Source organism: Polypterus senegalus, chromosome 3 (genome assembly GCF_016835505.1).
Source record: "Polypterus senegalus isolate Bchr_013 chromosome 3, ASM1683550v1, whole genome shotgun sequence".
NCBI classification, from domain to species: Eukaryota; Metazoa; Chordata; class Cladistia; order Polypteriformes; family Polypteridae; genus Polypterus; species Polypterus senegalus.
In genome coordinates, this window is record NC_053156.1 from 239990829 (window position 1) to 240003934 (window position 13106).

At 36.8% G+C, this 13106-nt stretch overlaps 1 protein-coding gene across 3 annotated transcripts in view; it reads left to right on the forward strand.

The window, feature by feature from the left end:
• trappc12 (trafficking protein particle complex subunit 12) overlaps positions 1-13106 on the forward strand; it is a 99338-nt gene that overhangs the window by 28073 nt on the left and 58159 nt on the right. For 2 of the 3 annotated variants that reach the window (XM_039748836.1, XM_039748837.1), the window contains exons 4-5: positions 283-396; positions 3701-3839. In XM_039748836.1, the coding sequence (XP_039604770.1) occupies positions 283-396; positions 3701-3839 (253 nt within the window). The remainder of the gene's footprint in view (positions 1-282; positions 397-3700; positions 3840-13106) is intronic. The other variant, XM_039748838.1, reaches the window with a different exon arrangement.

The following is a 13106-nucleotide window of genomic DNA, read 5'->3' on the forward strand; positions in this document are numbered from 1 at the left end:
TTGTATGCCCACTAAAATAGGCTCCTGAAAATAATTGGAGGAATTAATGGATTGTTCTGACATATAACTAGTTCACTTATAAATACCATCCAGTTTCTGTTCTTTATTTTTATTTCTTAATTGCTATTTAAATGGATTGATTTGATAAATTACATTGTTGTTAAAAACATGAATTGCTGCATTGTCCTTGTCATTATTACTGATGGGTTGTATTTTGAGTCTGTGAAGCAGCTGTTCGTTTAATTGGTTCATTTGTTTTTCACCTTGTCCACTTAAAAACAGAGCACAAAGAATTGGAGAGCAGCTGTTGACCTGACTGGAAGACTGCTGACAGCTCATGGTCAAGGTTATGGAAAGAGTGGTCAGCCTACTAGTCATACTACAGATTCATTGCAGGTGAAACTTTAATTTTATTTTCATTATTAGTAATCCTTGCAATGCACATTTCCTTGTTTTTTGTAGTTAGATGGCAGGAGAATTATGATTTTATTTTACTTTTTAATATGTTGTTTTCCTTCTGTAATGTTGATTTTATACATGTACATGTCTATCCAGATAATTAGAGCAGGAGAGCATATAGCACTAAAGTCTTTATTCCATTCATAAATAAATGTCCTTTTCTATATTTAATTGTCACTAGGATGGTGTATTATGTCCATGCATGCTTTCTATTTGCAGACTGCCCTTCATGCCACAACATCTTTTATTCACACATTTCTGACAAACCGTGCATTGGGTTAATGTTCTACCAACACCTTTATCACACGCATAGTCATGCACCCATCTCTTCCACGCCTCTTGCACCTTTGCCTCCAGTCATCACTTCGGTGTTTTCTACATTTACCTTGAAGCCTTTCACTTCCAGACTAGCTTTCTATTTTAAGACCATCTGTTGCAATACGAGATCATTGGCATATACAGGGAGTGCAGAATTATTAGGCAAGTTGTATTTTTGAGGATTAATTTTAATATGGAACAAACACAGTGCTATCAGTCAATACAAAATGTTAATAAACCTGAAACCTGAATGTTTCACAACGGAAATGTGAGTGTGAACATCATCAGGGGAATACATATGTGCGCACAATTATTAGGCACCTATTAGTGTGCAGATTTATTATGCAACTAAAGGAAAAATGAAAATTTTCCCATCTCACTTGTTTATTTTCATCTGTTATAGTGAGAATAATAAACAAACACCTCAAAATTTACAAATAAACATCTCTGACATTTCAAAAAAAATCAATCAATCAATCAATGACCAATATAGCCACCCTTCTTTCCAATAACAGTCATAAGCCTTTCCATTCATGGAGTCTGTCAGTTTCTTGATCTGTTGACGATCAGCTTTTTGTGGAGCAGTGACTACAACCTCCCAGACACTCTTCAGAGAGGTGTATTGTTTTTCTCCCCCGTAAATCTAGCGTTTAAGAAGTGCCCACAAGTTCTCGATAGGGTTTAGGTCAGATGAGGAAGGGGGGCCATGTCATTATTCCTTCATCTTTAAGGCCTTTACTGGCTGGCCACGAGTGGAGAACTTCGATGCAAGTGATGGAGCATTGGCCTGCATAAAAATCATGGTCTTTTTCCTGTATCACTGTTTGAAGAAAGTGTCTTCGAAAAACTGGCAGTAGGTTTGGGAGTTGATTTTGAGTTCATCTTCAATGCAAAAAGGTCCAACTAGCTCATCTTTAAAAATACCAGCTCATACCAGTACCCCACCTCCACATTGGAGTGGAGCTCTGTGCCATTACTGATCCACAGGTCCATCCATCTGGTCCATCAAGAGTCACTCTCATCTCATCGGTCCATAAAACCTTTGAAAAAAATCTGTCTTCAGATATTTCTTGGCCCAGTTTTGACGTTTCAACTTATGTTTCTTGTTCAGTGGTGGTTGGGTTTCAGCCCTCCTTACCTTGGCCATGTCTTTGAGCACTGAACACCTTGTACTTCTGGGTACTCCAGGTAGGTTGCAGCTCTGGAATATGAAAGTACTGGAGGATAATGGGTTCCTGGTAGCTTCACGTTTGATTCTTCTCAAATCTTTGGCAGCTAATTTGCGTCTTTTGTTCTCAACACGTTTCTTGCGACCCTGTTGACTATTTGCAACAAAATGTTTGATGGTTCTGTGATCACACACCAATATCTTAGCAATTCCAAAAGTGCTGCATCCCTCTGAAAGACTTTTTACAATTTTTGACTTTTCAGAGTCAGTTAAATCTCTTTTTTGGCCCATTTTGCCTGAGGAAAACTAGCTGCCTAATAATTCTGCACACCTTGATATAGGGTGTTGATCTCCTTAGGCCACACCCTCCCTCATTACACAAATACACATCACCTGACGTTCTTAAATCCAATAAGCATTCAAGTTAATACAGCTTGGAGTTGGAATATACTGTACGCATTAAAAATGATGATATGGTCAAAATACTCACTTGCCTAATAATTGTGCACACAGTGTAAGGGCTTCCTTGGTAATCCTTCACATGCTTCACTTGTCAACATCTGAACCACTTTCATAAATAACAACAAATTCTGAATGTATTCTGGGTGTAGCCCACTTTCACTATCCCCATTTGCTGTCCTGACCAACCTCCATGCTTCCTCATATATCCACACATATCTTTTTAATTCCCACTTCACATGGCACCCTATAGTGCCTTCTCCAGATAGTGAAATGTTTAATGCAGCTTCTTTCCCCTTCATCAGATTTTATTTCTGCATTTGTGAGAGTAGCAGGATATCAAACTACTGATTAGTTATGGCTGAGTACATAGCTGTCATTTGGTTATGGTCAGTTTTATTTTTTGCAATCTTTAAGCTTGCAATGTTCAAGTTTTTTGAAAGAATTTGAAAACACACTATAGAAATGGAAGCATACAAACAATGATTAATAATAAAACAAAATGAATGGAAGAAAGTTTTTGAATATAAAATAAAATATTCTTGCATTGTAATTAGTAATAAAGTTACTTAGGATAACATATTTTTCAACTGTAGATTCACTTAATCAGGGCTGTGCTGGGTTGCAGGGCTATGAATACCAGGTATATTTGTTAGGATGTTCTAGTGTTAGGATTTTTTTTGCTACAGATTAATACAGGGCACGCCAGCCTATCATTGCTCATAAATCTTATTGTTATTTGCTGTGTGGATCTTGGAATGTCTAAAAGTGTAATACAGCATACGAATACACTCCAACTCTTTCAAATTATATTTTAAGGGATACTTTTTTTCTTCACAGTACTTAATAGTTTAATTTTAAACATGTTACAGATCAACAACTAGCAAGGATCAGTGCATAACAGGAATTTTGCTGGTTACTAAATTATAGAACTTTCTATTACAGGGAAAGATGAGGAAAAGATCCCCAAGATCTTCTTAACCTACTGTAATTTAAGCTGAACAGAACACTTAGAATGTTCTAGTTAATTAGGAGAAATTACCATGTATTAGTTCAAAGTATAATAAAACAAGTATGTTCCTGATGGTGTAATAAGGAAGAGTGGGAAATGATAAGAATAAGACAAGACACTAAACAAAATGGGAAAAGTAAAAAAAACAATGGATTGGAAGATGAGACATGAGGAAAATGTATAGTGGTATTAAGCTCTAGTGTTAACAGTGTCTGATATGTATATAAAAAGCAAATATCAATAAAGATGCTTAGTCCTGATTCACTTTATTTTTAATTATGCAGTTGTGGTTTGTGAGGTTAGCTTTGCTAACCAAATTAAGCCTCTTCCAGAATGCTGAACTTGAATTTGAATCATTTGGAAACCTCGATCAGCCAGACTTATATTACGAATATCATCCTTGTGTTTATCCTGGACGCAAAGGTAAGAAGAATGCTTTAAGATGATGGAACCATTTTTAATTGACTTTGATTTTATTAAATAAAACTCATGTATAAGTTACTTTACTTAGTTTACTGACCTCACATTTTCATTTAGTAATTCTTTAAGTGATCTGAGTTGGCGGTACCAAATGAAATGTACCAGGATTGTGGCTCTTTTAGGGTGTAGTGTGCATTCATATTAAAACACATTCTAATGTTAAAATGTCTGTTCTAATTTTGCTTAGCTTCTGTCTAATTAAAATAAATGTAAGCTTATAATTTTCGTTCAGTTATTGACTCTTAAGTACAAGCTACATGCTTTTTTCATGTCTCCCTCACAGCAGCAGCAGGTTACTGCAATGATCACTGGCTCTCTGTTACCCTAAATTGTGCAGATTAAATGTATCCCTCAGCACATATAGGATTACATTTAAAGCAATGACTTTTGTTTAGTTCTTGTCACTTGATTGCAAGCAATGCACATTTTAAATCTATACTTCAGTAGCCGATATATGATGTGCTGAGCACACGCATGCATAATCATACTGGCCACACCACGCAATATCTTTTATGTAATAATGCAATATTTTTGTGAAATAACAGAATAATTATTGTGGAATACCACAATACTTTTGCAAAATATTGTAATACTTTTGTAAAAATAATGTAATTTTGTTTTGTTTTGAGTGGCAGGAATAAACCTCTGTACATATTTGTGTTTCTTAAGCTATCTAAATCTTCCTAAAAATGCAAAAGATGGATTTATGAATCTTTACTGAAAATAAGTTAAACTGGCAAATTACTCCCTTGCATATTTACCACAGGCTGTCAAGACAGTATCCACCATACAAAAAATGCTAACAATTTAGAATAGCCCCATGGAAAGACGCATAGACTAGCAATCTGTCAGCTTTAAAGAAGGTCAGCTTCTCTCATCTTAACATCATTTAGCAGCAAATCCCAGTGTCCCTTTTATTAAGTTAAATGTGAATATGTTGTTAATGTTGCTGAGTTTCACTAAATTATTATCATCACTTTGCAGAATGATGTGTACACCTAATCTGAGCACACTAGCTAAAGCCATGACTGAATAGTATTCTATCTTCCAGTTTTGGAAGCATTTTGACTGAACTATAACAATCAAACTTTAGTTCTTTGGTATCCTTGGCTTGAGCATTTGTTTCGCCTTATAAGGATGGCTGCCTGCTGAGCTTTAGAAATCCTGTAAATATGATTGTTCCTCCTAAAGTTGTGTAGCCTGGAAGAGTCTTCCCATGATGATTTATTTTTCAAGCATACTTTTTCCTTATAAGAGTGCTAATCATTGGTGTGCATTTCTGTAAACAAACAACAATGCTCTGAATTTTTTAATTTTACTTTCCTGTTACAAGGATTTCATTTTCACTTTTAGATACTGGTTAATTCTACAATTGTACAGTATTTGTCGAACTTTCTTTCACATGGTACTGATTTTGTGATATCAAAATGGTATGGTATCTCATTAAATGGACCATTACCAAACTGTGCTCTAATTTATTTTCAGTTTTGGGTTTAGTGATGCTGCTGGAGGATGCTGTATAGTTATAGTTTGATAATTTAGACAGGTTTTTTAAAGTGTTTCTCATATGTCATGAGACTTAGCCAACAGAACATTTTTTACAGTCATGTCCAAAAGTTTTGAGAATGACACAAGTATTGGTTTTCACAAAGTTTGCTTCTGCATTGTTTTTAGATCTTTTTGTCAGATGTTTCTATGGTATACTGAAGTATTATTTCAAGCATTTCATAAGTTTCAAAGGCTTTTATTAACAATTACATTGAGTTTATGCAAAGAGTCAATATTCACAGTGTTGGCCCTTCTTTTTCAAGACCTCTCCAATTCGTCCTGGCGTGCTGTCAATCAACTTCTGGGCCAACTCCTGACTGATGGCAGCCCATTCTTGCATAATCAATGCTTGGAGTTTGTCAGAATTTTTGGGTTTTTGTTTGTCCACCTGCCTCTTGGGGATTGACCACAAGTTCTCAATGGAATTAAGGTCTAGGAAGTTTCCTGGCCATGGACCCAAAAAAATCTAAAAACAATTAAGCAGCAAACTTTGTGAAAACCAATGCTTGTGTCATTCTCAAAACTTTTGGCTGTATGACTGTAAATGGTTTTTCATCTAATTGTCCTCTAAATATATTTGAACAGCAGGAATACTGGACACTCCTTGTAAACCCATGTGGTAACCAATTATTCAGTATACATTACAGCAATTCATTCTACTGTAGCATGGTACAAAAATTCTACAATAAACAAAAGAAAGTCCAGTTTTAAAACTTTTCTTTTTGAATCAGTGTCAATGTTTGATTGAAGTGTACTTCTTGTGAAGATCGATAAACCTACTAAAATTGGTTTCTCTGAAACAATCTGTTGTACTACAAAACAGTGTTCATTTTTCACTGTGTTTTTTAACTTGAATTCTACCTCTGTAAAGGCATTTCAGTGATAATTTGTATCATTGACAGCATGTTTGTATATAGTCTGGCCTTTGTATCCATGGGTTCCGCATCTGCATTCAACCAACCACAGATTGAAAATATTTGAGGAGTAAAATTTCCAAAAAGCAATACTTGATTTTTCTGTGTGCCAACCATTATGCTTAATCCTCAGAAATAAAGTGCTGTATAGGCCAACCCTGCAGGATGCCAGCTCATGGAGAGGAAAAATGAGGAAAAACATGGGCATATGTGCTTGCTTTCCACTTTCACCCTTTGAACCTCAGTAATGATCCTTCCACTGTTTCACCTACATAAACTTTGTTTCGATTTTACTTCATCTATGGTCAAGTTTGACTCTGTTCTTGGTGCTGTACCAGAGGCCACAAGCGATTGTGACTGAGCTAATTTAAGGACCACAATAAACAATTGAGTTGGTAATAGTGATGGGCGGTGTGTACAAACTGTACAGATTTAATTACTGTAGTCCGAGCTCGAAAGCTAAAGGCCCATTTATACTTGATGCATCCGTGCCACTGCAAGAGTCTGCTGGGTTATACGTGAAGTAAATTTCGTCATCAATCCTGGTGTGCGGACCCTCACATTAGCAACCGCATGCCTCTGAAATTTTGAAACCATATGGCCGTGTACATTCACTAAACAAGGAAATCTGTTCTTATTAGAGGAATAGTTACTTTAGTGTCGATAGCCAAACCTACACAACCCAACATTAAAAGCACGTATCATTAGCCAATTTTCTATAGATTGAATTGCAAGAAATCACACAGACTTTGGCCAAAGGTGAAAGTTTGTGCATGTTAAAATGGAAATATCTGCAAGATCGATATGTAAAGACAACTTCAAGAGAAAAGCAAGGGAATTCTTCACTGATGCAAGGCCGCATAGTGCTGAGCACCAAATGTTTGAATTATTAACAGACAAGAGTACAAGTTCTTGGTGTGTGAACATTTCTGTAGCTGCTTGCTTCTAAGTAAGGGTCTTAGGATGGAGCATAAAGTGCTAAATGCTAAATAAAAATCTTAAACCTTTTGAAAAGTGGCAGGTTGTTTGTTGAAGTAGGCCGTAAGGTTGGTAAGAATGAATCAGGCATTTGCACAGTAAAGCAGAAAGGAGCTGAAAGTTTTGAAAGTATTAATGCTGCTAGTGTGGTTTATCTAGAGATAATTTAAAGTAAACAGGAGCATGTCTCTAAGTATGTAAATATTACACCATTTTATATAAAGGAGTTGGATATCTGTGGATTTTGGTATCTGCAGAGGGTCCTGGAACCAATCCTCCACACATACTGAGTGCTGATGGTAGTCCCCTCTTAAGATTGTGGGTCAGGTGCAGTGCTGCAAAAGGTAAGAGGATTGTAGAACATAATAATTCAGATGTAAAAGGAATCAGAACCTGCACCGAAGGCTGTAAAATACTGGGTACTCACCTCTTAGTACAATATTGGTTTGAAAACCAAACATCTTGATCAAGTGTAGTCTCTCTTATTCACTGGAGTTCCCTCAATGGAAAGCCCCAGGTAGGTACGGTTGTACTAGCAATCCTCTGGCTGAGTGCAATACGATTGAAATTTATTCCAGTGTAGTGAATAACTGTTAAGAGTTTTGGCCTTTTTAGAGAAATTGAATTTGGTGCTTGAGTGGGTACCATTAACTGACTGTGTAGTATGATAGGAAAACTTGCATCCTTGTGAGAGTTGTTAATGGATTTCTTTACTAGTCATGGATTGTCCATAGTGAGCACCATGTTTTAATACAAGATTGCCTACAGGGGTACCATGGGCAATAAGTTAATCCAGTCTACATTGTAGTCATGTCATTTCATATGAGGCAGTATGTTTCATCACTTAGGTAAAAAGAATTTGTCACCTGTTCACTTGTTGGTTACCTGACACAGCAACTGCTGAACAAATCTGGGATTAATAGTTTTTACTGGTGGCAACTAGGGTTGAGCCAATGGTCAATGATATCATCTATTGCTAATAGACACAGCAGCTAATTAGTTGTAATTCAGAAGCATCGCTCTGTCTTCCTCAACAAGAGACAACGGTATTGTACATTGTCAATATATTCAAATGATAATGTGATAGTCTAAACTTTAAGACATCATACAGCTTTAGTGGCATCCCTTGGATCTGTCTATGGTGACAAGTCACAAGTGAAGCTGTCAATTTGAAGACAAATGCTTTTCATGTAGTAGGAACATGACATTTTCCAGATTTGATTGAAAGCTGCTAGCAGGCCTAAAGCTGGCAGCTACGGCAGTGGCTAAAGCAAATTTCCGGGTGTGGGAGGTGTTTGGTGTTGCCATGGGCAGTGACAGATTAATGGCAAACTATTCAGTGACTTAGAAATGGTAGACGTGATATTGTCCAGGCTGTTCTTGGTAAAGTTGGGGAAATGTTGACACCAACTGAAGGTTTTGTTAAGAGGTAGAAAGTGAACCCTTTCTGCTGTTCAGCTCCTTAAACTGACTATATACCCTGGATATTATGGTTTTATTTTGGTTAATGCTTCTTTTAAGTGTTGTGTGATTGGCAGGAAGAGGGCTTTAGGACTGTAAAACTGAGGTAGTGATTAGTGATGTGAGATACATTATGTCTTATTTGCAATAATTTCTTAATAGTTGTTTTAACGACGTACAAGCTGACATTATCAAGTACAGGTAAAATTCTGTTACAATGAATTGCCAGGGACCTGCAAAAAAAAAATTGCTGTAATGGAAAATTTTGTTGTAATGAGAGTCTATATTTATCGCCATAGTGCTTGATTTAACTTGCGTCCAGGCGTATGCAATCATTTCAATAGCTTCTTTCACGTTAGTTTTCAACTCCTACTGTCTACAAGTTATGCTGACAAGAATTTTTCACAGCATTTCCTTGCGATAATACACTTTCAGGGTGATAATGTACCTGTTGCGTAATAGAAACCACAGCATAGAGAAAAGTGTGCGCATTGCAACAGGTACACGCGTCGTAAATGTAGGAAAGACGGTTCTTGCAGCACGGCGAAAAAAAAGAAAGAGACAAATTTATGGTACTTGTAAAAGCTTTTTTCAGTTTTATTCTCTCAATGACGATCACGCTCACTTGTAAAAGCTTTTTTCAGTTTTATTCTCTCAATGACGATCACGCTCTAACTCCCCCTCCTCCCCGCCTCTCCTGAGTAACAGCGCCAGCGTAAATTTACACCCGATCTGATGCTGTTCGTTTTGAAATAATATTGCATTAGTGCAATGATGATTTCCTATTGGTTCTATTCATGTCATTAAATGATTTCTTCAAAATATCATATATATCTACGTCTGTTTTTTTTTTTTTTTAACATCATCTATACTAATAAAAGGCAAAGCCCTCACTCACTCACTCACTCACTCACTCATCACTAATTCTCCAGCTTCCCGTGTGGGTGGAAGGCTGAAATTTGGCAGGTTCATTCCTTACAGCTTCCTTACAAAAGTTGGGCAGGTTTTATATCGAAATTCTACGCGTAATGGTCATAACTGGAAGCAGTTTTCTCCATTTACTGTAATGGAGATGAGCTTCAACGCTGTGGGGGCGGAGTTTCGTGTGACATCATCACGCCTCCCACGTAATCACGCAGTACATAGAAAACCAGGAAGATCTCAAAAAAGCGCTCAAGAAAACATGCATTATATAATTGAGAAGGCAGCGAAACAATAAGAAGCGAGCGAGTGACATATACAACAATATTCATGAGTTCTGCTACTTCGAAAACAAAGCACGATGTAAACCTACACTTTAAATTAAGTTCATAGACAGGCTGCCGCTGGCGTTTGTAATTTAGTGCCTGCCCATATAAGGCCGTCCATCAGCGGCAATCCAATAGCAAACTGCCACGGGTAAATATTCACGGGTGAAGGACTGTGCTTATGGAGAGGAAGATGAGATGGTCAGGGTGGTGTTTGACACAAACTCAGCGAAACTGCGAGAGAAAGTTTTAAGTGCCAGGACTAAGGTAACATTAAATAAAGCTATGGACATAGCGAGATGGCACCAGCACAGCTGGGAACCTTCGATGCAAGTACACCGAGTGGCTCACGTGAACTGGCGCAGTGCACAGATAAAAGCAACAGTTCCAAAAGCTGAACAAAACCGAATTACACAATTGAAAAGGCAGCAAAAATATGAAGCGTCTGATAAGCATATTCATAAATGCAGCTACTGTGGAAACAAAGCACACGGTGGAAAAAGTCAATGTCCCGCTAAAGGAAGACAGTGTAAAAAAACCCGTGCATGCAGTGTGCCAGGTCTCAGATAAAGAAGAAGACGAGCTGTTTATTGATGCAGTAAGAAACGAATCGATGAATGAAACCTGTCATCTTTACAACGATTGACAAACACAGAATGTAACTTGAACACAACACATCCTACAAATACGAACCTGATTGAAAGAAATAATGATAATCAAATCCTTGATGACAGCAACACTCAGTAACACTCACAAAACAAATACTGTATATTGACAGTCATGTTACGTTATTTTTAAAATGTTCCCTTTTCTTTTTCTACCTTTTTTAACACACTACTACTCCGCTGCGATCGCGGGTATATATATATGTATATATATATATATCCCGCTCTACATACTCGAATAATGGATACTTTATTCGCCATCAATGATTGTTTTGGTAAAGCCATACTCAGTGTATTCATTAGATAAACGGTAAAAAGTAAGAGCGAGGGAGGATGACTCATTGAGGCATGCAGGCTGTAGTCTTGGCGTCAACTCTATCTGAATTGCGATCACATTTGAAAAATATATCTTTTCAAGTTCTATTTAGTCCATATGTGTCAAACTCAAGGGGGGCCACATCCGGCGTGTAATTATATCCGGCCCGAGATCATTTTATATACAGTAATCCCTCCTCGATCGCGGGGTTGCGTTCCAGACCCCCCCGCGATAGGTGAAAATCCGCGAAGTAGAAACCATATGTTTGTGTGGTTAATTTTATATATTTTAAGCCTTTATAAACTCTCCCACCCTGTTAACATTATTAGAGCCCTCTAGACATGAAATAACACCCTTTAGTCAAACGTTTAAACTGTGCTCCATGACAAGACTGAGATGACAGTTCTTTCTCACAATTAAAAGCAAACATATCTTATCTTCAAAGGGCGCCGTCATAAAGGAGTCGTCAGGAGCAGAGAATGTCAGAGAGCGCTCTCAAAGAAAAGCAAACAATCAAAAAATCAATACATGCTTTTAAGTATACAGAAGCACCACGATAAAGCGGCATTTTGTAGAGGATCGTCCGTGTCCTCTGTGCAAACAGCCCCTCTACTCACACCCCCTCCGTCAGGCAGAGAGTGAGAAAGATAGAGAGAAGCAAACAAGCACAGCGGGAAGCATATCTTATAGCATTGAGGAGTTTTAGTTAATATGCAATACATGCTCTGATTGGGTAGCTTCTAAGCCATCCGCCAATAGCGTCCCTTGTATGAAATCAACTGGGCAATCAAAGTGAGGAAGCATGTAACCTAAATTAAAAGACCCATTGTCCGCAGAAAGCGGCGAACCAGTGAAAAATCTGTGATATATGTTTAGATGTGCTTACATTTAAAATCCGCGATAGAGTGAAACCGCGAAAGTCAAAGCGCGATATAGCGAGGGATTACTGTACTGTATTATTGTTATTAAAGCCCGTATATATGCGCTGGTAACACAATAAACTACAGATCCCATAATGCAGCGCTTCAGCTGCCTTGCCAACACTTACCGCTTACTAGAGTTATTGCGCACTGAGTTTGCACGGCGCTTTGGTGACTTTGAAGAACAAAAAAAGTCCGTCTACATGCGGCTCGAACCTTGTGCATGTTTGGTAGCACATTTCTGTGTGAGAAGCTCTTCTCAGTGATAAAGACTAACAAAACAGCACACAGGAGTCGCCTCACTGATGAGCACCTGCAATCCATCCTGAGAATCTCCACAACACAGAACCTCACACCAAACAGAAACGAACTTGTGGCCAAAAAAGATGCCAGGCGTCCAGCTCTAAAATGACATATGAGCAAAGACAACTGAATGATTTGATTTGTTATTGCGTAAGAGCGGGAGTCAACCGTTTTAACAAACAGCGTATTGCACTGATACGAAATAGCTGTGTGTGTATATATGTAGATATGTATGTATATGTATATATATGTTTATATATGTGTGTGTGTATGTATGTATGTATATATATATATATATATATATATATATATATATATATATATATATATATATATATATATATATATATATATATATATATATATATATATATGTATTTGTGTATATATGTGTGTGTATGTATGTATATGTGTGTGTATATATGTAGATATATATGTATGTATATATGTGTATATGTATAGATATGTATATATATATATGTTTATGTGTGTGTGTAAATATATATATATATATATATATATATATATATATATATAAGCGCGGGTATTTTGCTAGTTTTTTATATAAAATTACATAAGAGTAAAGAAATTTGAATGTTTGTTCTTTAAGCGTTTACTTTATTTCTAACTTGTATAATTTAGACAGGATATATTTTATGGAGAGCAAAATATTATAAGTTGTTTAAGGTTTGAGTTGATTTATTCACGAATAATATTCCTGTCTGTTTTTACCATTCCTACCAAAGATATTTCTGTCGACTAAATAAAAATTCCTTCTATTTAAAATTTAAATCGAACTTGAACAAATACGATAGTTCATAATATCCACGCAGACTTGCACGTAAGAGCGGGAGTTAT